This window comes from Diorhabda carinulata, chromosome X (genome assembly GCF_026250575.1).
Source record: "Diorhabda carinulata isolate Delta chromosome X, icDioCari1.1, whole genome shotgun sequence".
NCBI classification, from domain to species: domain Eukaryota; kingdom Metazoa; phylum Arthropoda; class Insecta; order Coleoptera; family Chrysomelidae; genus Diorhabda; species Diorhabda carinulata.
In genome coordinates, this window is record NC_079472.1 from 2,865,919 (window position 1) to 2,892,432 (window position 26,514).

At 32.9% G+C, this 26,514-nt stretch overlaps 2 protein-coding genes and 1 long non-coding RNA gene across 3 annotated transcripts in view; 2 read left to right on the plus strand and 1 right to left on the minus strand.

The window, feature by feature from the left end:
- Nucleotides 1-666: 666 nt before the first annotated feature.
- LOC130901674 (galactosylgalactosylxylosylprotein 3-beta-glucuronosyltransferase I) lies at nucleotides 667-3,471 on the minus strand. The gene is made up of 6 exons (XM_057813205.1): nucleotides 3,005-3,471; nucleotides 2,675-2,834; nucleotides 1,947-2,133; nucleotides 1,741-1,887; nucleotides 1,603-1,690; nucleotides 667-1,549 (listed from the first exon to the last, which is right to left on the minus strand). Exons 1-6 carry the CDS (start codon nucleotides 3,102-3,104, stop codon nucleotides 1,272-1,274), a joined length of 960 nt encoding a protein of 319 aa, XP_057669188.1. The 5' UTR covers nucleotides 3,105-3,471; the 3' UTR covers nucleotides 667-1,271.
- Nucleotides 3,472-4,091: 620 nt separating this feature from the next.
- LOC130901669 (sphingomyelin phosphodiesterase-like) lies at nucleotides 4,092-16,111 on the plus strand. The gene is made up of 10 exons (XM_057813198.1): nucleotides 4,092-4,209; nucleotides 5,968-6,230; nucleotides 10,856-10,996; nucleotides 12,535-12,759; nucleotides 12,811-12,983; nucleotides 13,054-13,248; nucleotides 14,484-14,648; nucleotides 14,706-14,877; nucleotides 15,714-15,904; nucleotides 15,959-16,111. Exons 1-10 carry the CDS (start codon nucleotides 4,137-4,139, stop codon nucleotides 16,080-16,082), a joined length of 1,722 nt encoding a protein of 573 aa, XP_057669181.1. The 5' UTR covers nucleotides 4,092-4,136; the 3' UTR covers nucleotides 16,083-16,111.
- A 394-nt stretch (nucleotides 16,112-16,505) lies between these two features.
- The window catches only part of LOC130901677 (uncharacterized), a 46,775-nt gene continuing 36,766 nt past the window's right edge, over nucleotides 16,506-26,514 (plus strand). Inside the window, exons 1-2 of the long non-coding RNA XR_009060306.1 lie at nucleotides 16,506-16,632; nucleotides 22,623-22,839. This is a non-coding gene — a long non-coding RNA (uncharacterized LOC130901677). The remainder of the gene's footprint in view (nucleotides 16,633-22,622; nucleotides 22,840-26,514) is intronic.

Consider the following 26,514-nt stretch of genomic DNA (forward strand, 5'->3'; position numbering starts at 1 on the left):
TATAGAATCAATTTTTGGGGAATGATAATCGATACTACTAGAATCGATTTTCCCCCGAGAATGTCGGAGTTTTCAATTTGTTATTATTCGATAAAAGCCGTTCGATTTTCCCCATTTTTAATAGAAATACATTGACGTTTATTTACATAACCTATAATAAGCTCAATTTGTTGGATTTTAATATTGAAAATAAAAACTAGTGGAGTGAATCGAAATAGTTTCGTTTCTTATAAAATCGATGTTTTCAGTTTTCGATTTGAATCGATATATTATTTAAACCACTACATTTGAGGTAGTAAATCGATTTTGTAAAATTTTGAGTTTTTGGTAACTTTAATCAGATTTCATTCATTATGTTTAATTCTCGATTTTTTTTATTAATGACTAATTCACATGTCGATCCGTTCCATTAGAGTATTTCTGAAACATTTGTAGTAATAATCGATTTTTTCAAAATCGATTTTACGAGATTTCGATTTGTCTATGAACAACTTTCCATACAACGATTTTTATAGAAATCGTTATTTATATTAAATCGAAAAAATATCGATTTATCAAAATCGATCTCGATTTTTCACGAACCAGTTCGTTAGATATGGTTTTGAATCGATATCCTTAATATTTGCTACAATAAATCAACGGCAGACCTGAGAAATAATAAAACAATTTAAATATAAACAAATAATTTATTTTTAAAAATATAAAAAAATACAATGAGCAAAACTATCACAATTTTAAGTTAGATTAGCATACCTCAGCTGCAGAAAAGGTAAATAAGAAATAAATTTATAGAAGCTATAAAATTTTTTCTAAAAAAAACTCATTAAGTACTAATTTAAAAATATGATCATAAAAAAATTGACAAGTACAAGGAATGATGAATTTTATTAAAAAATTGGATCATAATATAGAATACAGGGCGATTTAGTAGAAAAAATTATATATCTTGACCCACCCTATAATAAATTTACCAAATATAACAAAATCGAACTATAAAATTTTATATTTTACAGATTTTGTTATTGTAAATTGAATTTTTCATGATTTTTATATAAAATGAGTTAAAACTTTTTATATACCCCTTGTATAAAATATATTTTTATTATATAGATATGCATTATAGAAAGAAAAATTAATAATCAAATCTGTAATCTCAAATATTTCACATCACCCTGTAAATACGAATTTGTGAGAAAATCTTCGATTTAAACAAAACAAAATTGTTGAAAATCAGAAAATTTTCTTAAAATTAAATTTTTTATGGATAAAAATTATACTTCATAACCTTTAACTTCAGCCCTAACTACTGGATTTTCTGTACGAGTATGCCACACGTAAACTTTTGTACAATTATCCGCTAGAGGTTCTAATTCTTCTTTAGTTGTAAAATAACTCAAAAATTGACTCTCCTGGAAGCCCTTATCCATTTTATAAGAAAAATTCGCATCCGGTTTCGCTAGTATTAGATCTAAACTCAAAGCAAATCCAGCCATGTCTATAGCGAAAGGTCGCTGAGGTTTCCAACCGCTTTTATAACTTTCCACTTTCCCTATGGAAATTTTTTTATTGAACCACATCAGGACTAATACACTTTATCCTTACCAGTTTCCCGATTTAAAATAGGAGTTTCAACTGAAAACCCTCCGACAAGTCCAACTGGCCAAACACCCACTTTTTTAATTTTCATTATCTAAATAAAATTCAATAAAACGAGTGTATGTCTAAAAATTATCCACTTACCTCTGAAAAAAGTTTAATACTATAAGTGTTATCGTCATCCATGAAATAAACGTATCCTTTATCTTTCCCCAGTTGCATATTGGATCTCAACCAACTGAGTCCTTTATTCCTTTGTTCTACACCTCTATGTCGTTTCCATCTTGGATCCTTGGAAAAATTTTTAAAAATTATAAGAAATTTTCGAATTATTGAAGATCTTAAAATACCTTTGCTTTAAGTTTTTCAAACGGGGGTGTTTTAGCGGTGAGATGTGTTACTTTCAACCCCGATTCTGCTATTAAATTAGTCACCAAAGCAGTTTTTTCTTCGGAATCTTCAACAACTATCCAATGGATATTTGGTACAAGCATTAAAGTTTGAGATATTTTAGTGAGTTCAGCTTTTTGAACATACCTGTGAAATTATTTCATACACTATGTATTAAATACAAGAGGTAAATTTTTACGAGGTTAGTCCATAAAATAAGGTACCCAACGAACTTTCACAATGAAAAACATGTTTATATTGAATGTTTGGAAAGCACCATATTAAACTTGAATAATGCCTGTTGTGTGAGGTTTTCTGTCTATATCCGTCTTTGAATTCTATACACCATGTTGCTCACTTTTCTACACTTCACATAGTTGGAGGAACGTTCTTTACACACAAAAAACAAATCAATGAGCATAATTCACATCTAAAGTGAGAATGAAATGGAAGTTCCACATTTCACAGCTACCAAGACAAGAATGAAAGTTGTAAACATCTCTCCAGGGCGGAAACTGGAAGAAAAGGAGCCAAGCTACAGTCCAGCCTCGTTTAATCCCGTCTAACGACGTTCCTAGAGTTCGTTGCTCCTTAGAAACTCTATTTTATGGACAACCCTCGTATTAACAATAAAAATAAACAAATAGAAACAAAGATAAACTAATATTATTGTTAATATAGTGAATACCTATAATATGTAGGAGTTATGGCATAAATAAAAGGCATATCGTCTAAATGTTTATCATTCTCGAGCATATTCAATAAAATCATCTGTTGAGGTGTAAGATGCAATTTATATTGGTATATACGCAATCTATCCTTAAGATCTCCTATTAATAACCCATTGTCTGCAATGAATAATTTCAAATGTAACTTTTTCCCTAACAATTAGAAAAGCATACTATTTATTCCCACTACTCACAATTACCAATCTGAAGATGATTACTTTGGTAACATTCAATGCAATTCCAATTATAAACTGAATAGATTTGAAAACTATAAAAATCAACTATCTTACCTTTTTCTATTGTCATTATTTTCCAAAATATGAGTATAGAAGATAAAATTAAGAAATATCCTAAATATCTTTTGAATTTCCTGTTTTCGTAATGATCCATTTTTATTGTTCTAACAAATATACCTATCTATAACGTCTTGTACCCGTAATAATAACATATTATTTGATAACAAAGCAACAAAACATATGTTTATTTAATAATTAAATACACATATTTATTTAAATACTTATTTTTTGAAATTACGAGATTTTTAAACAAGGTTAAGTACTTCTGCTTTTATGAATACTAAATTTCACTAGCATGTACAAGTAAAAACTCATTAAATTAAATTAAAATTTGGAAATATATATAAAATAAAAAGTCAAAATTAGTTTCAAATTTCAAAAATTTAATTATAGCCTATAATTACGAGTTATTTATTGGGTATTCACCAATTTTTATATTGTTGTTGTAATGTAAATTGTCTACCTAGTAGTATACAAATCAGCAATGATTGAAATTTTTGTAGCATATCAAGATAATTAGGAAACGTCACTTGTCATTAGAAACTTTTCAGCGTTGTTTTGAGTTGTTAGAGTCTTTTGGATGCTTGGTTTTTTCAATTTTTTTAGTTTCTTACAATTTTTATGCATAATTAATGTAATACGTATCTAGTGGTTCCCTCCGTACATATTAGTTATCTTTGGTAGTTGTCAACGTACCAGCATGCGCACTTCAGTATTCGTTTTGAAATATAAGTCAAAATTTGATAATTTTTTTAATTATGATTTTTATTTTTTTATTCATCATGTATAAACATATATATCTCTACCCTTTAGGTCAACTTATGCTTTTATTTTGATTTTACATATATGAATACAGTGTTTTAATTTGAAAACATTGGAAATGAAAATGTAACTTGATTGCAGGTTACATACAAGTAATAATTATAAATCTTGACGTTTATGGAGAACACAATGAAAATAGTGTTTTAGATATAAAAAAAATCACGCTGAATCGAATAATTTAAACCTATTTGAATATAAACATAATCTAATCTAAACATGAGTACTTATAGATATACTTTTCGAATTAAATTTTTTGATTTCACTAAGTTTTTGGTGGTCATTGAGTGAAAACGTGTAATAGACAATGAAAAGTTTTACGTATTTTTCAGGGGTGTGTCTATTAATATGTATCGTATACTCACATGCTAATAAAACTGGTGAGTGTTTTATAATCAAATATATGTGTAAGAAATTAAATTCTTCTTTATTTATTGCTTGGTTTTATTTTGGTCATTCTATAAGATACATTTGGAAAAATCTATTAATAGTTATTTTTTTTTCTATTTGTTTACTCATGTGTGGTACTTTTATGGCATAAAACTTTTGGAAAATGTTAATGCAAATTGAGAAATTGTTTTAAATTAACTAAACAACATCGATAATGATACTTGATTGATTACTATGTCATTTTTTATGATTTTTAACTCTTATTAACAAACAATGTATAGATAAAAATATTGATCAGATAAATCATTTGTAATATCAAAATTGGAACACATAATATTTATCTAATCTGAGTATCCAGACTAAAACGCGTAGTTCTTCATTTTAAAAATACTTTGAAATCCTCTAATTCAACATGAAACTAAAAACTTGAGTTAAAAGTAAGTTTAAGTAAGTAAGTAGGAAAAACCACACACATGAATTATGAAATCGCCAACGACATATGATGTAAAGTGTAGCAGAATACACTGAGAAATGAAGCTGAAATAACTACACTGAGAAAAATGAATATAGCACTAGAATCAAAAGTGAAGTGACAGGTGACAACGGCAAGTAACATACCGAGATTTTTAAAGGAAAATTTATAAAAACTAATAAAAATGATATTCTCCAAAAAGCTAGGATGAGAATACTAGGATAGTTCAGAAACAATAATATAAAATTTTGGTAATATAAGAAAAGAGCTAATCCACATCAAAATGGCTGCCGTGGGGTAAACAATCAATTTTATCGAATGTATCCGTGTTAGGTTTTTTTTGGTTTTTTCTCGATAGTGGAAGTTGTTTTGTATTATTTTTTGGTTTTATGATGTTAAGAGGAAACCATAGATACTTTTTTTTAGGTCTCTTTCATTGAAATTAATACAGCGGAAACTGGAATTTTTAAAGGTTTTTTAGTCAGTCAGCAAGTAAGCTTTCCACTGTTGCATTTGAGTTTATCGAACACGATTGAGTACTTTTGAATGTTGCAAAATAATAACTCAGAATTCTGCTAATTAGTTTCCAATGTATATGCCTTTCAAACTATATTTACCGTTTACCTTAACTAAGAACAACACTGCATAGTCGAAAAAAATAAAATAACAAAGCCATGCTTTCGGGAGGAAAATTCGTACTTTTTCAAGTAGCAGCTCTTTAATGAGCCATTTTGCAATAGAACTGCAAATTATAAGGTCTAAAATTTAACAAAGCACATAAAAACTTTAGGAACAAGCATTTGTTTACCCCACGGCGGCCATTTTTAAATGCTGATTTTGACAATTCGTTAGACTGCTCAATATATTCGCAAAGTGGAAGATATCAAATAACTCAGAGGTAGAAGAAGAGATCACTGAAGAGATGGTTGATTATCGGCTAACAAAAATTTTCACCACACAGAGATTCTCTTAGAACGAATACCGAATGGAATTTTCGTAATTAAAATTTAGATATTTAATGGACACATGTATACAATTAATTATAATGTAGGAATAGAAAACTTTTCTTAGTGTATTCTGTTGTAGCAGTCTAATAAAAAAAACTAACTTTTTTGCCGCAACTCGTAGATTGAGGTTATGTTGTTATTTTGACCATAAATATGTTTGTTATTGATTCACTTTGGTTGATATTTTATAAAAACATTTCTTCTGAAACGATCTTTTGAAGGTTTAGATATTTGTTTTCAATAACTTTGTCTATTTATATTTAATATAGATATCGTTTCTTCGTTACGATGGCCTGAACGTGTGATGCAAAAGATCCAAGGAAATCGACTTTACGCCTCACTTTTACTAGGAAAAAGTATAGAAGCTGATCAAAATATTTGTGTTTTGTGTGATGTTTTGATAGGTCTCTTACTTGGAGAGAAATCTCTCGGCATGACTAACGTTCAATTATCTTCTGAAGGCGAATATTTCTGTGAAGTTTTAAAAATTGAAGACGCTAAAGTTTGCGAAGGGGCTATAGGTCCGCACGTAGTAAGTTTTTGTTATTTTTTTATATATTTTTAAATAAATTCCTTTAATTTCTTATTTTTTAGACCTTTTGATATATTAATACATCTAAATGTTCTTGATTTTAGGTCTCTTCTGATTTAAAATTAGTTTTTTCAATGGTTTTTAAGAGATCGATGAAAAATTAACTTTTCGACTAATTTTAAAACAGAAAAGACTTGAAATATTTTTATATAATGATATTGAATTAAATTAGGAAACGTATGATTTTGATTCTTTCTTGCTCCTAGAATAGCGGCGTAACTTTTGAGGTTATGTAGCATTTTGGCTACTTTTGAGTCCATAAAGATCAAAATTACATCCTGAAATTGCAGAAAAATTACATAAGTTCCAACTTGAACTGAATATTAAGTTATAAGTTACGATATCTCGATGAAAAAGAGGTTAATAATATTTGATGATACTGTTTTTATCATCATCAAGTAAGTTACGTTGATATGTAATATGTCTAGTACCTAGATGATATTATTTGTTAGGGATTTATGGCCTAAAATTGTAGGCCAGATTTACACAAAATTTTGAGGTTATTGAGCGATTCTGCACGAGGAACTACTTCGAAATTAATCTCTAGCTTCTCAAGAATAACTACATTAGTTTTTCGGAAGTTCAAACTGCATTTAAATGAAAAAAATTAGAGTCCCACTAGAAGTTACAGGAATAAATCAAATTAAAGCTCATTTGAATCAAAACAAGAAAGAGGTCTTCTTATTATGTTGATCTTTACTTTTATAGCTCTAGATCAAACTTCCTCCTTCCATTCTAAATAAAAAAATGGAAAGTTTGATGGAAAATGACACAAAAAAGTCAAGATCTGTATTCAGATGAACCAGAACAAAAATAAGATCTTCTTACTGCATCTTCCCAGCTCTAGATTGAGTTTTTTATGTCCTCTTTTTCCTTTTGAGTTTGATGCAAAAAGAGGGACGAAAGTGTTGAAATTAACTTTTAGCTCCAAATTGAGATCTTCTTGGAGAATCTTCTACATCTTTTTAGCTCTAGGCTAGTGATAAAAAAAATCAACGTTCAGCTGAACCAAAAACCTAAAAGACACCTTCTTGCTGCATCTTCCTTATTTTCACAGTTCTGGATTGAGTTTTTTGATGACTTTCTCTTCTTCCTTTTCTTATAAATGAAAAAGCGCAAAATTAGATAGAAAATGGCAGAAAAAAGTGTGAAAATCACTTTTCAGTTCCACCAAAACAAGATTGAGATCTTCTTAGAGAGTTTTCTGCACCTTTTTAGCTCTAGGCTGTTGATAGTTGAATTTTTTATAGACCTCGCCTTCTTCCTCTTCTCCTAAATAAAAAAACTAACAATCTGATACAATCTGACTGATATAAGTGAAAAAATCAACGTTCAGCTGAACCGAAACCAAAAAGAAATCTTCTTGCTGCATCTTCCTTATTTTCACAGTTCTGGATTGAGTTTTTTGATGATTTTTCCTTCTTCCTCTTCTTATAAATGAAAAAGCGCAAAATTAGATAGAAAATGGCAGAAAAAAGAGTGAAAACCACTTTTCAGCTCCACCAAAACAAGATTGAGATCTTCTTAGAGAGTTTTCTGCACCTTTTTAGCTCTAGGTTGTTGATAGTTGAATTTTTTGTGGACCTCGCCTTCTTCCTCTTCTCCTAAATAAAAAAACTAACAATCTGATACAATCTGACTGATATAAGTGAAAAAATCAACGTTCAGCTGAACCGAAACCAAAAAGAAATCTTCTTGCTGCATCTTCCTTATTTTCACAGTTCTGGATTGAGTTTTTTGATGACTTTCTCTTCTTCCTTTTCTTATAAATGAAAAAGCGCAAAATTAGATAGAAAATGGCAGAAAAAAGTGTGAAAATCACTTTTCAGTTCCACCAAAACAAGATTGAGATCTTCTTAGAGAGTTTTCTGCACCTTTTTAGCTCTAGGTTGTTGATAGTTGAATTTTTTGTGGACCTCGCCTTCTTCCTCTTCTCCTAAATAAAAAAACTAACAATCTGATACAATCTGACTGATATAAGTGAAAAAATCAACGTTCAGCTGAACCGAAACCAAAAAGAAATCTTCTTGCTGCATCTTCCTTATTTTCACAGTTCTAGATTGAGATTTTTGATGACTTTCCCTACTTCCTCTTCTTATAAATGAAAAAGCGCAAAATTAGATAGAAAATGGCAGAAAAAAGAGTGAAAACCACTTTTCAGCTCCACCAAAACAAGATTGAGATCTTCTTAGAGAGTTTTCTGCACCTTTTTAGCTCTAGGCTGTTGATAGTTGAATTTTTTATAGACCTCGCCTTCTTCCTCTTCTCCTAAATAAAAAAACTAACAATCTGATACAATCTGACTGATATAAGTGAAAAAATCAACGTTCAGCTGAACCGAAACCAAAAAGAAATCTTCTTGCTGCATCTTCCTTATTTTCACAGTTCTGGATTGAGTTTTTTGATGACTTTCTCTTCTTCCTTTTCTTATAAATGAAAAAGCGCAAAATTAGATAGAAAATGGCAGAAAAAAGTGTGAAAATCACTTTTCAGTTCCACCAAAACAAGATTGAGATCTTCTTAGAGAGTTTTCTGCACCTTTTTAGCTCTAGGTTGTTGATAGTTGAATTTTTTGTGGACCTCGCCTTCTTCCTCTTCTCCTAAATAAAAAAACTAACAATCTGATACATTATGACTGATATAAGTGAAAAAATCAACGTTCAGCTGAACCGAAACCAAAAAGAAATCTTCTTGCTGCATGTTCCTTATTTTCACAGTTCTGGATTGAGTTTTTTGATGACTTTCTCTTCTTTCGTTTCTTATAAATGAAAAAGCGCAAAATTAGATAGAAAATGGCAGAAAAAAGAGTGAAAACCACTTTTCAGCTCCACCAAAACAAGATTGAGATCTTCTTAGAGAGTTTTCTGCACCTTTTTAGCTCTAGGCTGTTGATAGTTGAATTTTTTATAGACCTCGCCTTCTTCCTCTTCTCCTAAATAAAAAAACTAACAATCTGATACAATCTGACTGATATAAGTGAAAAAATCAACGTTCAGCTGAACCGAAACCAAAAAGAAATCTTCTTGCTGCATCTTCCTTATTTTCACAGTTCTGGATTGAGTTTTTTGATGACTTTCTCTTCTTTCGTTTCTTATAAATGAAAAAGCGCAAAATTAGATAGAAAATGACAGAAAAAAGAGTGAAAACCACTTTTCAGCTCCACCAAAACAAGATTGAGATCTTCTTAGAGAGTTTTCTGCACCTTTTTAGCTCTAGGCTGTTGATAGTTGAATTTTTTATAGACCTCGCCTTCTTCCTCTTCTCCTAAATAAAAAAACTAACAATCTGATACAATCTGACTGATATAAGTGAAAAAATCAACGTTCAGCTGAACCGAAACCAAAAAGAAATCTTCTTGCTGCATCTTCCTTATTTTCACAGTTCTGGATTGAGTTTTTTGATGACTTTCTCTTCTTCCTTTTCTTATAAATGAAAAAGCGCAAAATTAGATAGAAAATGGCAGAAAAAAGTGTGAAAATCACTTTTCAGTTCCACCAAAACAAGATTGAGATCTTCTTAGAGAGTTTTCTGCACCTTTTTAGCTCTAGGTTGTTGATAGTTGAATTTTTTGTGGACCTCGCCTTCTTCCTCTTCTCCTAAATAAAAAAACTAACAATCTGATACATTATGACTGATATAAGTGAAAAAATCAACGTTCAGCTGAACCGAAACCAAAAAGAAATCTTCTTGCTGCATGTTCCTTATTTTCACAGTTCTGGATTGAGTTTTTTGATGACTTTCTCTTCTTTCGTTTCTTATAAATGAAAAAGCGCAAAATTAGATAGAAAATGGCAGAAAAAAGAGTGAAAACCACTTTTCAGCTCCACCAAAACAAGATTGAGATCTTCTTAGAGAGTTTTCTGCACCTTTTTAGCTCTAGGCTGTTGATAGTTGAATTTTTTATAGACCTCGCCTTCTTCCTCTTCTCCTAAATAAAAAAACTAACAATCTGATACAATCTGACTGATATAAGTGAAAAAATCAACGTTCAGCTGAACCGAAACCAAAAAGAAATCTTCTTGCTGCATCTTCCTTATTTTCACAGTTCTGGATTGAGTTTTTTGATGATTTTTCCTTCTTCCTCTTCTTATAAATGAAAAAGCGCAAAATTAGATAGAAAATGGCAGAAAATAGAGTGAAAACCACTTTTCAGCTCCACCAAAACAAGATTGAGATCTTCTTAGAGAGTTTTCTGCACCTTTTTAGCTCTAGGTTGTTGATAGTTGAATTTTTTGTGGACCTCGCCTTCTTCCTCTTCTCCTAAATAAAAAAACTAACAATCTGATACAATCTGACTGATATAAGTGAAAAAATCAACGTTCAGCTGAACCGAAACCAAAAAGAAATCTTCTTGCTGCATCTGCATTGAATGTTTTGGTGACTTCCACTCCTCTTTGTTCTCCTATATGAAAAACAAAAAATAGTTTAATGAACAATGATAAAAAAGTGAAAAAAATCGATGTTCCATTGTACCAAAACTATTAAGAAATCTTCTTGCAGCATTCCCCTCATTTATTTCTGTCTCAATTTTAGAGCAATATTTTATTTCACTTTCAACATTTCAGGACGTTTTGAGTTACATTGTTGAAGAAGCTACTATAAATAATCTGAATATATGCGCCATGCTTTTGGACTGCGAACAAGGTCAAGATTATTTCGATTGGGACTTGGATATACCCGAAGGCGAAACTGTAGAAAAAGTAGAAGTAATGTATCACCAATAATACTGCTGCAAAAAAATTCATCAAGCTTGGCGATTCTTATGTAAAATGAATCCAAATGTAACTGCCGGTTTCTTCCATCGCCCACCATTTTCAGGGGAATCCTTTTGTACCCTGAGGTAAAGCTGTCTCTTCCCAAAACCCAGCAGTACTGCGGCAGCATGTTTGCATTCCACTTCTCCATCTTAGCGGTGTCTTGATGGATGTTCATCGGAGACTGCTCCTAAATTTTCAGTTCAGATTTCTTTTTTGATTAGGCGTTTCGATAACCAAGTTATCGTCTTCAGATACTGAAGGTAAACTGCTTGCCAGACAGTGTAGTTGCGAGTGTTGGTGTAGTGGTGGTGTAAACAGTGTGTTCAGTACAAATATCACCAACGGTTCCGGAAATTCCAACTTAGTTCTCTAATTTGGGGACCCACAAAAACTCCTTTCTTGATTTTAGCTTCGCTTTCAAACATTGAAACGCCTCACATGTCTTGCGCATTGCTTTCACAAACTGCTTGATCAATCAATCCAAGCTGGATATGCAAAAATGGTAACTAAATATTTTCCTTCGGGACTACAGGAAGCAGCAATATTTTGTGAATCCTGACTGCAGGCCTGTAACTACTTTTAAGTCAGTGTAAAGTACGTCTCCTTCTTGTCAACATAATATGCAACTGGAATTGATGGTAAGTCATTCCCATTTGCCAAAAGGACAACTTTTAATTTCGTTTTTGACGAATCTATAAACAGTCTCCATTTGCCTGGGCCATATAACATCTTTAGCTCTGTTATGAATGAATTGGTCTTAAGGCACAACACTAGGTCTTCATCTAAAAGGTTTCACCGTCGTCGTCGTCTTTAGGAGGGCCTCGTCCTCTTCTTCGTGCCAAAATGGATGCGAACCTCTTGGGGTGATGAACAAGGCCATTTGCTTTTACCTCCTTTCTAACTAAGAAATCATCTGGTGTCGGAGGTCTTCCAAGGACGATGTCTGACTTTAATGAGCTCAATCCCAGAAGGTTCTCGTTCGACCAAGTGCACCTGACTGTCGTAGGATCGATTCGGTCACGTATTTATGTTATTCCGCCTCTCTGGCTTCCTAACAGAACCGATCAATGGCACGACATCCCTCCTGTCGGAAGAATCTTCTTGGTTGGAACCCTCAGGCAAGCGCAGTGGTCTGGGCTCGGTGTTCGCCTTCTCCTTCGGAAGTTGGTTGATATCCCATTAGTTGGGCGCCATGTAGTCGTCGTCTTTAGGCGGGCCTGGACAATAGGAGTTGACCTTCTTCTTCGTGCCAAAATGGGTATAAACCTTTTAGGATGATGAACAAGGCCACTTGCTCTTACCTCCTTTCTAACTAAGAAGTTATCTGGTGTCGGAGGTCTTCCAAGGAATTCCGATTGAGTAAGCTGGTGAGTTTGCCGAGAAAAATAAGTAGGGGATATCATTGAGGTCATTTTACATAGGAATCGTCAAGAATGGTGCGCTAAAAGCCCGATTTCTTCGAGAAATTCAAGGAAATTCTTTTTCAGTCGACCGGTGCTAAAACTTTCAGAATCGGACACATAACAGACATACATTACGATCCTAATTACACTGAAGGTAAAGCTGTAGATTGCGGAGAGCCTCTGTGCTGTCAATCTGATCAAAACGACGCCAAATCGGGCGAAGAAGCTTGTGGTTACTGGGGCGCTTCATCGAATTCCGACGCCCCGCTACAATTGGTCGAAGAAGTTTTCAAAGAAATGGTTAAGAAGGTGAAGTAAACGATAGATTTTTGAAATCATTATTTATTTTACGTATCCTAGGATTTGGATTACGTTTATTTCACTGGCGATTTAGTGTCTCATAGAGTTTGGGAAACGAGCAGAGAATCAAATACCGATACTATTAAAAAAATCGTGCAATTATTTAAATCTACTTTTAACGATATTCCCGTTTATCCCGTTCTCGGGAACCACGAAGCCCATCCAGTGAACGTGTGAGTATAAAACGAAATTTTTTCTTATTCTTCATCTGTATCTTTGATACGAAGAGGACGTTTCTTACAGATTCGCTCCACTATCTATCGGTGATGATTTGAACACGCAGTGGTTGTACGATTTGATTCTGGATGAATGGTCTGCGTGGTTGAATACCGATTCGATTAAAGAAACTATTAGAAGAGGAGGTTTCTATACCGTTCTTGTAAGAGAAGGTTTTAGAGTCGTAGTTTTGAACAACAACGTTTGCTCTATAGAAAACTGGTAAGTACGGAGCTAATCTAATAATAATACTACTTCTTTAGCTATTTTTTTAACTTGTCCATCCACTGCAAACACACAATCACATTAAAGACAAAAAAAGCTCGCTAGTTGGTGTCTGCCGTGTGGAGTTGCCTGTAGGTATTGAGTTTAAGCTTCTATGGATTGTAATGAACGGTAAAGACGTGCCTCGATAGCTGATTCTCCATAGCTCCAGTCCATATTTTAGTGACATAAGTCAGTAGATCCACGATTGATCAATCAGGCTAGCAGGCTCAAGATATCTCAAGATTTCTTAGGATAGTTAATGCTGGGAGCTGTCTGCGCATAATCTTTATTGATGTCCAAATCTTTGAGAAGTTTGCCACATCTCGATGACAATATTCTATGTCTGGCATCGATGTACTAACTGCAGGAAAGCTAATTTAGTAGCAAACATGCTACCCCGCTTTCTCTTTTGCGGTTATTGTGATTAATCCATCTTTGATACCTTAGTGATGGTCCGAAAAAAGTTCGTACCTGGATAGTGTGTACTTAGAAATCACGAAATGGATGTTGCATCTCGACAAAGTATCCAGTCATTGTACTTGGAATGTGACGCTTCCAGAATGATACGAAAGGTACCCTATTCGTTGGATCTTCCCCCAAAATGAAAACCTCGTGAAAGAAACGCATTTTGAATCCTTTTTTGCTAAAAACTCTTGCGCAATTAAAGAGGAATGGACTGGTACGTTGTCGTAATGCAAGATACAGCTTATCTTGAAGATGCCTGGTCGTACTGCTGCTTTAGGCGATCTGTCTAGTCACTGTTTAACTAGCAGGAGTACATAGATACAGTGGATTTCGAAAAAAAATCATCAGTATTACCTTTAGTAGCTTTTTTTGGACGTTTCTTATCGGTTTACAAATCTAGGGGTTATACTAAAAATTCCAGTTGTTGTTTTACTCAATCAGCGTCTGTGGTTGCTCTGAATGGTGTACAAAGAATTGTTGCGAATCGAATAGGACAGAAAGAGGCGATTTTTTTGAACATACTTGAATCCCTAGTAGAAATTTGATTAGATTTTGTTATTCCTGGAATCTCTGGAAGTTGACCTGGACAGAATAACAGATGTAGTAATGGATCTGAAGACGCAATAGCGCAAAAAATATCATGTTTGAAATCCAGCTAATTCGGACCAAAAGAAAAACACGTTAAGTACAAATTTTTGATACCAGTTTCTATTTTCAATACCCAGGTGGAATCTTTATGACAACAACGATCCTTACGGTCAATTAAAATGGTTGGTAGAAGTTCTGGAACAAGCAGAAAAAGACAAAGAAATCGTTCACATCTTGTATCATATACAAACTTCTTCTTGTCTTGGTAGTTGGGGTAAGGCGTTTCGAAAAATTCTTAACAGGTAGGTAGTTTATTAAATACAAAAATGACGATAAGTTTGAGAAATTTTTGTTTGAAGATTTTCGAATACAGTTGCGGCACAATTCAACGGACACACGCACAGGGATCAGTTCTTCGTTCACTATAACAGCGATGATAAACCTATAGGAGTCAGTTTCAATGGGGGCTCTTTAATAGCAGATAGAGGCGCTCCTAATTATAAAGTACATTTGGTGGATAGTACTGGTTTTGTAAGTATACAAATCACGGTATCCTCCAAACGATAATTGTCAAATTTTTATTAATTTCCTCCTCAAAATAGTTGATCTGTCCAAAGAGAGTTGAGTTAAAACACCTTCAACGGTTTTACCTTTTTGGCGAAGTAAAAATATCAAACGAAAAGGAAAGAAAACTGTAAACAAAAAACAAACTTTAATTCGTCAAAATAATGATTTATTTGGAATTAACCCATCAAAATTTAGTGGTCTTTACTCGATCTTGTTCGATGCTATCCCATTCTTCAGTTTTGATTTCTATGTACAGGATTTTTGGCCTGAACTTTTCTCTTAAGTTCAACCCATGGATGCTCGATAGAATTGAAGTCCAGGCCACGCGCTGGTTAATCCATAGCGACAAACAACCTCTAAATACCTGCCGTACAAATATGTACGGGCATTGTCCTGCATTAGTATGAAGTTTTCGCAGTGATTCGCTGAAATACCTGCCCATACACACATCCCAGGCAGGTTTAATTCTTCTTCAATGACAATATGAGGATTCTGGTTGTTCCAGTACACTAATCAAGTCAACTAACGCCAGTCATACATATTTTAGTTGGTAATCGGTAGGCGCGTCGGCAACAGAGCCCGTTTCTTAGAATTTCTGGTACGTTTTCCACACTTTTGAATTATTTGGTAGCGGCGAGTTCGGAAATTGTTGAAATTCTGTCGGATTATGCCGATTTTTCGACAGCGAAAAAATATTCCATTTTCAGTAGAACTAATACAATTGGAAACAAAAAAAAAACAAATAAAATAGGAAGAATATTCGATATTTTTTCAAAATTTATTGGTTTTAATATTTTAAGGATGTTTGGGACACCGAAACATATACTTTTGATTTGAAAACTGCCAATGAAAAAAAAAGTATCGATTGGAAAAAACTGTATTCATTTAGAGAAGCTTTTGGTACTCAAAACGCTCTAACTCCGACCGAATTGGATGCTTTAGTCTTCAATAGTTTAAATAAAAACTCAACTTTAGCTAGTTTGTACCACAGGTGAGATTTTTTGTTGCTCTCAAAACTTTTTTTCATCATTTTTATATTATCCAGGTATTATTACAAAGACGGACCAGTTGAGGCTCAAAAGGAATGTGATAAAGAGTGTCAGAAAAATTTGTTATGCGAAATAGTTACCACTGTGCATAATGAGACCAATATTTGTAAAAAGTTATAAAAATATTGTAATACAAATTTAATCTAAAATCATTTTTAATTTATTAAAAACCTCCCTGAATATCGTGAGATAACCTAAAAAAAGTTATAGTTGACGTATGACGTTTGACGTGACGTACGACAAGACATTTGACGTGAAGTTAATACAAAATTTTACCCCATTTCATTTATTAATCAAAATTATTAAAAAATAATGATAACACGAGTTTGAAGTGGAAAAAACAAGCATTGAGTTAATTAATTGTATAAATTAACGGTTTGAATACCTAAATTGTTTAGCAAAACTTAATTTCTTACAATTTCTCTTTTCCATTGTTTTTTTATCAATATTCGCGGAGAGTTTCACGTTCGGCGCGGCGTCTGGAGATAATCACGACGTCGGACGTACAAATTCGACGCCAGGCGTCAGTAACCGGCGCTCCTTCTTTCTCGCATCAACTCGTGCGGTGGGGTTTCGTCATTTATAAAACGGAGCCGTGGATATATCACGTGTCGAGGACAGGAACATTTTTGCTGTGATTTTCTCGATAAGATTTAGTGGTTTTTGATTGGTAAAGTTGTTTTTTATATTTTGATTATTAATAATGGATAATGGAATGTCATGTAAATGTTTTTCCATCAATACTAGTAGCAGAAATATTCGTATGTGGAGAATTATTTATAACTTCAATATTTAGATCTTCAGCTTTAATATATTTGCTAGGAATCGTCCTCGGGAATCTGGTAAAGTTGTGAGTTTAGATAATATAACATCGAAATGTCTGGTTACAGAGATTTAGTCAAAATTCATGGTGCTACCCGCAGGCTTCAGTAAATTATAAACTTCTACATATAGAAGCGGAACAAAGCTCAAACTAACAACTAGTATTGTCCCAACTAGACAATGAAACTAAGAATCAGCAATTAATAAGTTTACAACAAAGAAATATTCTACAATTTTCACATTTTCATAACATAACCTCAAACAAAATAATCAATTGGTGTTAAATAACACGATATTTGTGGCTGGTACTCAAGTTTTGAACAAAGCGTTTCATCTTCATCAAGGTGTCCCATTATCTAGGGACGCGAGTATCCGGCCTCGTGGTCAAAAGCCCTCCTACCTTTCGACAAAACTATCCATTCTCCAGCGAAACCACCACCAAAGCGAACCCATACCGCGCTCCACATTACCAGGGAAAGGCCCATACAGTCGAATTTCTTCATCATCAAACACCAGGTTTTTGTTTGAGCGATTGTCAAATCCAATGCGAACCAATCAAAAAGTCAAAGTCACATTCGAAACGTCCTGAGTACGTTCACCATTATAAATGTCAAACTTTATGATGACAATGTCAGATTTGACGTATTCACATCAGTGTTGCCATATCTTGAAACTTAAGTAGCAACCCTCATATTAATCGAACTATTACATAAATTGATTCTTTTTTAAATACTTTTTTCGAGTAAATTTATTCCAATAGACGTCTTGTAGCATTTGACACCGTCCTGTTCCAACTACATGTCCAAATAACGGAAAAATTAGTACTTTAAAGCGCAATGAATAGTCTGTGGATGTACTGGCCTTTCGAGGAAAGCTTGTGGACTATCCTCTTAACAATTTTGCTTATTTACCTATCCATAGAGAACCAAATTTTGAATGGAAATTTAATATAAAGTTGTGCTCTAACCCATACGTAAAGTTACCGGCGCATATGATGATCTTTTGGCTTCAATCCCTGCCCAAATGGTATCTTGAAAAACAGACCAAGATCCCTTCAAAAAATATCAAATTGTCGACGTATAAATGGTTGATTTGGATCTCCTTATATGCTTCTTTGTACAGCAGCTGCACACACTGTTTACAATACCCAAACACTCACAATTACACTGTCTGACGTGCGTTTCGATACATAAGTTATCGTCTTCAGAGACTGCATTAAACTGTTTACCAAAGGTAAGCTATTTATCTTCAGTCTGTGAAGACGACAACTTGGTTATCTATAACCAAGTTATCGTCTGAAGATAAACTGATTAAGGACGTTATAAAAAAGGGACGAATAGAAACTTTATTTTCATAAACAATTTCAATAATTTGCGAGAGTTGTTCTGGTGTAGGTCTATATGTAATGAAATGTCAAAGCAAACTAAACAAAAAGCAATCATCAGCTGTTAAATGGGCTGTTAAATAAAACAATGTTGCCAACTCAAAGATTTAACTTGATTTACATCGTTATAAAACACTACTTTCTAAAAAAATGCAATGAAAGATATTTATATTGTTTTTCAAAATTTCTTCCGTCATAAAGTGAGAGAATGAGAAGTTTAATTCAATAAAAAAATGCGATGAATCAAAGTATAAGGAAAACAAATATCCTTGGAAGTTCTATTCAATATAATCCAATTCCAAAACTAAGTTTTGCTTCTTAGATGTCTGTAACTGTCAAAGTACTTTTCCTCACATCTGTCGCAAATATATTTTCATAGTTATGAAAAAAAACTCACTGAGTACTAAGTTCTTCCTCAAAATTCACGAAAATAAATGCAATTCATTATTTTTCGTATGAAAAATTGCATACATAACTCGATATAAAGTAAGTTACTTGCAATAGCGTGTTTATTTACTCGACTGGTTCACAACTTTACATTAATTTATAATTTGTAATCATTTTCTTTCATTAAGTACGAAGTTTTCGATTTTTTTTTAGCATCTTTTACGTCTATGCCACATTTACGAGGGCCGTTTTTTTTCAACCTCCGATATTTTATTACCAAAACATTGGTACGCTTACTTTTCGACATAATCACGGGGATATTAAGTCATTTGTCTTATCTGCGGACAAAGATTACAAAACAGACCTGGAAATTTCTGGGAATTTCGTAGACAAAGCAGTAATGGTAAATCTGTGGTTTTCTTTAACCATTCTCTAAACTCGTTGAACCAGGTCATCTAAAACGACAGATTTGCCTCCTTTCCCCTTTCATCATGCACAACATTACGGCAATCTTCAAACTTTCGATACCGTTACTCATAAAGTTTTCCCCATACACACCCGACTCATTCTCCGATGGATTTCTGCAGCACAACGGCCTTCAGCGTGTAAAAAACGAATTACACTTCGCAATTCACACTTGGCGGAAGCATCAATAATGGCGGGCATGTTTACGTAGCTATAGCACAACGCCGACTGACGCCTGAATGTCAACAATGACGGAATCCATAGTACCCAAGTAGCGTCTGCACGGATCGATCGGAGGTTGAAAAAAAAACGGCACTCGTATAAGTCATTTCGAATTACTAATGTGAAATTATAATCGATTAATTTCGATTTCTCGTTTGGTATTTCCAGCATTTTTCGGGACTCAAGGATTATCATTTCTAAACTTGAAGCTATTTAGTAGCCTTTTAAAGGCTTTTTTGACTTTTTGTGAGAATCCAAAAGACCTATCGAAAAACCGAAGTGATTAAAATCATTTCAGCAAGCGTTTAACGTAATTTTTATTGGTACATTTGATCATAAATTGCATAATCGATTTGAAATAGCAAATCTTGATTTTTTATAATGTTTTTGACGACGAATTTTACATAGTTTTAGAGTCTATTCGTCGTTATTTACTTTTAGTTAACGAAAAGTTTTGTTAGGACATAGTATATTTCACGTTCATCTTATACGAGGGTTGCTACTTAGGTTTTAAGATACGGCAACACTGATGTGGATGTGTCATAATAAAGTTTGACATTTTTAACGGTGAATGTATTAAAAACGTGTTGTCATACGAGTATCACTTGATTTTTCTGATATTTGAAACATTCATTTTGTTTAAAAAATTGAATTAAATCGCAAACATTTTCGTCCGAGGATTTCCTACGACTTTTGACGTGAATTAAACCATTTGTCTATCCCAAAACTTAAGTTGCAGCCCCCTGTATGTTTTATCAATGTTACGGCAGCAAAAACTAGGAAAATAAATAGGTTATGTTACATTCTTCTCTGGATACCGTAGTTTACAATATCCAGAAAAAGTCCTAACGTACGATGAAGAAAAAGAAGAAGAATGTTACATTCTTCGTAGTATACTGAAATAATCCTTCTGTAGTTATTTGATTAAATTACGCCCAACTCAAAAATGCTTTTTGTTGAACACCAAGTTGAATTTTAGAACGTAAGGTTCGGGATATCGAGTGAATGTTAATTGAAAGTGCACCGGCTCGAATAGTACGCGAGACATCCTGTATAATTTAAATGTTATACCAGAAAACATTTTAATATATGTATGTTTTAGTTTATCCGTATCGCTAATCTAATATCGTGTTTATTCTCACTAATGATTATGAATATTGTCTAGATAAGATACGGTGTTTAACATCGCTAGTTTTCGAATGTCGATAATAAAGTTTACTGTACAAATTAATAAAAATACACATAAACATCGAAATTTATCGATTATAGTACGTACCACAACGATTTCAATTCCATTAAGCCTTTTTTCAAATATTAAAAGAAATACAAATCAATTTCATTTTTAGAATTTACTGTTTATACATTAACGGTCAAATGTTTTTTTGCCCACCCTATAGTTTGCGTAAGAACACACTGTATTATGTATTAGTTGGCTTTACTAAGTTAGAATTTCTGGAACCGTTGGTGGTATTCATACTGAACACACTGTTCACACTAACACTACACTTAACACTACACCAACACTCACTATTTGACGCGCGTTTCGATTACCAAGTTATCGTCTTCAGAAACTGCAGCTAACTGTTTACCTTCAGGGTTCAGCATTAGTTGGATTCATTCTCTAGGTACACATTAGTTCTAGTTCTACTTTTTGAGTCAATCTGCCACAAATGTCCTTGAACGATCGATCAAGGTCGGTTGATGGCTTCCATTTCTGTCTTTGTCATTTCGTTGTCTAATATTTATTGGATCTAAACTTAGAGGGGCATTCACAAATACCTAGAGCAAATGTTTTTGGTAGCAATAACAACATTGGGTATACCCTCATGGTATTTTCACGATAAATTACAAAAAAGTCTCACAAAAACTTCAAAGTATTTTTGACACGATTTCTAATACAGAATAAACTGACAAATGATAATCAAATAGGGACAATTCCTTTTTCAGGATATTCCAAAGATGTAAAGTGAAAGTAGGACATTGCTTTTTGATTTCTCTGTCCAATTTGTCCCACAATAAATCAGTTGGGTTGAAGTCGGGCGACTAAGACGGCCAAATCATTACTTTCCAAATTGCACAACTTCGAGGAATGCTTGGGATCATTGCGGGCAAAAACTTTTGACCGGTAGGGTGCTTTCACGAAGGTCAAAAAGTCTGCTTCACTGCTTCTGTCACCAGACGAATCTAGAGGAAGCTGCGGTAGTGTCTGGTATCAAATTAGTTCGAAATTTGAGTTAATAAAGCAAGAAAATTGAATGATATTCATTCTACGGAATTATAGACTTGGGAAAATTTTTGTCTGAAGGTTGAAGCGTCATTAGACCAAGTATTTAGACTTGAAAGGCAATTTTGTTGGAAAATAAAAAAGTATTTCGCTGTTTTTTAGTTTCTAGTTGATCTATTGTGTATCCCGGACCGTTCACCAAGAAGGTGTTTTAAAAGCTCGAATACAAGTCCCGTAAGTCTTTGTCTATGGACCTTCAGTTCTTTACAGAAGCGACAAGAGCTGTCGAGAGTTTCTCCGAGTGGTACTTCATCGTACAGTATGCAGTAACCATACCACTAACTCTCCTGAACTCATCTTTGTTCAATGAAAGAGCCTTTCCAGACCAGCTCACGGAATAGTAAAAAAATCTTTTCGATTGCTTCAGACCTGGGTCTTATTCTATATTTTTGATTTCTTCCCGTTTTCCCACTTCTTTATCACTAAGATTTGATGGATTTTTTGGGAAAGGTTGTGATCCTATGAAAGGAGTACTCCGGTGTGGCCAGGTACCCCATGTTCGATTCAGATTGCTGGTATTGGAAATTTGGGACGTTATTTGCTGATGATGGTGTAAATATCGAAAATTTGAAGAGACCTGGTGGCTGAAGGATATGAAGACAAGTCTACTGGTTGTGTGTGTGTGTGTGTGTGAAAGAAAGGATTTAGTCCTGTGTTTACCTCAATGGTTGCAGCAGGGATGATGAAGACCGTGGTATACTCTTGGTGTCAAGTATTGTATTGAAAATGGTCCGTAGTTCTTTGTGTAACGTGTTACTTTCATACTTGATTATCTCTTTTGATATTTCGTCAATACCTTGAGCTTTACTGGTACATCTCTCAATCCGTTCCTCATCTTGATGTAAGTTCTGTGTTGATGTACTTGTTGTTGTTGAATCGTAGATTTCTCTAGAATATTTTAAGAATGTTAAACTATTATATCTCGGAAACTATCAGTTTTTGTGTGAAACAAATTATAATAAATTCAGTCGGGTTACGAAAAACTTCGAAGGTAACATGAATAACTTCATTAGCATAAACAAAGTTGTCCAGAATACGAATATGAATGAAATGTAGAAGTATGGGATTGTAAAAACATGGCATTTCCATATTTCAGGCGAATATTGACGTTTGCAACAACACGAGAGTAACTAAAATCGACGGAACTTTGGTAGTGGAAAAGTTAATGCCCCAAGGGAGTTTATCGAAGTTTAACTTGAACTAAAGAGAACTGCAGATTCGTTTTAAATAGTGAGTTTTTTTAATTGTTATCTCTGGATCGGATACGGAGAAAGTCGCGGTCTATTGCCGCCAAGCGCGGCAAGAAAGTAAAGGTAAGATGATTTTTTTATAGTAGTATCAGTTTTTTAATTTGTAGTTTTAGTTTGCAATTGTAATTTTTGGGGCACGTTTTTCACTTTCGCGCTTTCCTATCTGAGCAATTTGTTGCTGAAATATCCCCCAGTGCTCGTCTGAAACAACATCCAGATTGTAGGGGAATAATTCTAAATGGTAGTAGAGGCAATACGGCTTAAGACATATTCTCAAGTTTTGCATCACTTATACGAGGAAATTTCTGTTTCAAATTAAGAAACGCATTCCATTGACTATCTAAGGCTTTAACAAAATTTATTATAAGCCTATCTTTAACTTAATAATGTGGTTTTTGGCTCTGCTATTAGTTCTGTCAAATTAGACCAAAAATTAAGAGTGAAGCTACATAAATCCCCATAAAGTTGAAAATCGCTAAAATTGTTTAAAATACAATTGAAAATAAAATTTGAATGTTCCCCATCATTTCTGTGTATGGAAAAAATTTTATTCAACGTCAAAGTTCAAAAAAAATGAGTTTTTCACGATTTTCAGTAAAACGGTAAGTTTTATCAAAAAAATACCTCAGCACGGAATTGTAGAACATAAAATTATCTACAAAAAACGTATCAATACTTTTTTTCCTACAATCCACTGTTTTTGAGATATAATGATTCAAAAAATTGTAAAAGTTCTAAAACATTATAACTTTTACAACTTTTTCAATCGTTATATTTCAGAAATGGTAGCTCATAGGGAAAAAAGTATAAACACGTTTTTTGTAGATAATTTTATGATCTACAATTGTTGCCTAGAGTATTTTCATGATAAAACTCGCCGTTTTGCTGAAAATCACGAAAAACTCATTTTTTTGACCTTTGAATTTAAATAAAATTTTTTCCTTTTTCCAATCAAGGGAATGATGGGGAACTTTAAAATGTAGACATTCAAAGTTACATAAATCCCCATCAAGCTGAAAATTAGTGAAATTGTTTAAAATATAATTGAAAATAAAATTTGAATGTTCCCCATCATTTCCGAGTATAGAAAAAATTTTATTCAACGTCAAAGTGCAAAAAATGAGTTTTTCGCGATTTTAAGTAAAACGGTGAGTTTTATCAAAAAAATACCTTTGACAGGAATTGTAGAACATAAAATTATCTACAAAAAATGTATAAATACTTTTTTTCCTAAAAGCCACTGTTTCTGAGATATAATGATTCAAAAAGTGGTAAGTTCTAAAACATTATAAGTTTTACAACGTTTTGAATCATTATATCTCAGAAACGGTGGCTCGTGAGGAAAAAAGCGTAGATACGTTTTTTGTAGATAATTTTATAATCTAGATTTTTTGTCTGAGGTATTTTCATGATAAAACTCACCGTTTTGCTGATAATCACGAAAAACTCATTTTTTTGACCTTTGAACTTAAATAAAATTTTTTCCTTTTTCCAATCAAGGGAATGATGGGGAACTTTAAAATGTAGACATTCAAAGTTACATAAATCCCCATCAAGCTGAAAATTAGTGAAATTGTTTAAAATACAATTGAAAATAAAATTTGAATGTTCCTCATCATTTCCGAGTATAGAAAAAATTTTATTCAAGGTCAAAGTGCAAAAAATGAGTTTTTCGCGATTTTAAGTAAAACGGTGAGTTTTATCAAAAAAATACCTTAGACAGGAATTGTAGAACATAAAATTATCTACAAAAAATGTATAAATACTTTTTTTCCTAAAAGCCACTGTTTCTGAGATATAATGATTCAAAAAGTGGTAAGTTCTAAAACATTATAAGTTTTACAACGTTTTGAATCATTATATCTCAGAAACGGTGGCTCGTGAGGAAAAAAGCGTAGATACGTTTTTTGTAGATAATTTTATAATCTAGATTTTTTGTCTGAGGTATTTTCATGATAAAACTCACCGTTTTGCTGATAATCACGAAAAACTCATTTTTTTGACCTTTGAACTTAAATAAAATTTTTTCCTTTTTCCAATCAAGGGAATGATGGGGAACTTTAAAATGTAGACATTCAAAGTTACATAAATCCCCATCAAGCTGAAAATTAGTGAAATTGTTTAAAATACAATTGAAAATAAAATTTGAATGTTCCTCATCATTTCCGAGTATAGAAAAAATTTTATTCAAGGTCAAAGTGCAAAAAATGAGTTTTTCGCGATTTTAAGTAAAACGGTGAGTTTTATCAAAAAAATACCTTTGACAGGAATTGTAGAACATAAAATTATCTACAAAAAATGTATAAATAGTTTTTTTCCTAAAAGCCATTGTTTCTGAGATATAATGATTCAAAAAGTGGTAAGTTCTAAAACATTATAAGTTTTACAACGTTTTGAATCATTATATCTCAGAAACGGTGGCTCGTGAGGAAAAAAGCGTAGATACGTTTTTTGTAGATAATTTTATGATCTAGATTTTTTGTCTGAGGTATTTTCATGATAAAACTCACCGTTTTGCTGATAATCACGAAAAACTCAGTTTCTTTACCTTTGAACTTGAATAAAAATTTTTCCAATCAAGGGAATTATGGGGAACTTTGAAATTTTATTTTTAATTATATTTTAAACAATTTTACTGATTATCAGCTTGATAGTAATTTATGTAACTTCGAATATCTAAATTGACCGGACTATGCTTTGGGGCTTCGGAACGGATGGCTTTTCGTTTCCATTGAACAACAAAACCGACTTTAGACTTATAGTAAATATTTTTAAGCCGAGATATCCTAGATGTATGCAAACATGATCCTCAGCTGATAACAACTAAAGATACTGAACGTAGCGTAGCTCAAGACGTTCGGCCAGACATTATAGTTAACTGGAGGTGGCACCAGGACAATGCTGGAGCCCACATCACTTTCCTTATCTCCGATTACAAGTTTAAACCAGTATTGCAAATGATATTTCATTCCTCGTAGCTTCCCTCGACCTCTCCACGTCATAAAATACCCGAAGGTAAGTGAGAAAAAGGATTTCGAAAGCTGGAAGATCATCTGGAGTGAGTGATTATGAAAAAATTTATAGTAAATTTGATTGCAAAAAAATATACTCATAAATATATGCCTTTTGATTGATAGTTACTTTAATTTCGTTATTCAATATCGATTAGATTTTAGATGAGTTGATTTTCCAAGGTTTTCATCCATTTTTTGCAACTAATTTTTGTTTTTTCTTTGGCTCCCTTTAACCGAAAGTGACTATTTTTTCATTAATAACGTCCAGTAACCTCTAATTTTTTAAAAGATTTAATTGCCGCCTCTATGTGAAGCGGTTATCTTGTTGAAGGATCAAAATGTCTCGCTATGAACACAGCTGTCCACTTTCTGATAGAATATGCAATGTTGCCAATCCAAACACTTGTGATCTTAGTTTTGTATTTTTATTTTGTATTTTTTGTGGTATTCAAAATTTTTAACTTTTAACTATCAACAATTCGTATACTTATATAAAAACCAAAATATCTTTTTGATATGAAAATTGTTTTGTTCAGTTTTCAATCTCAAATTCCGAACGAAGTTAGAATGTTTGATAATTGAAAAAATATATAGGGTGGTCATCAATTTTTGATCTTAATTGGTACAAAATTATTAAATATGACTTAAAAAAACATGTCATACACACTACCACATTTTTTAAACAATTTTTTATTATTATTTCCCGGGGGTCGGCAACCTTTTG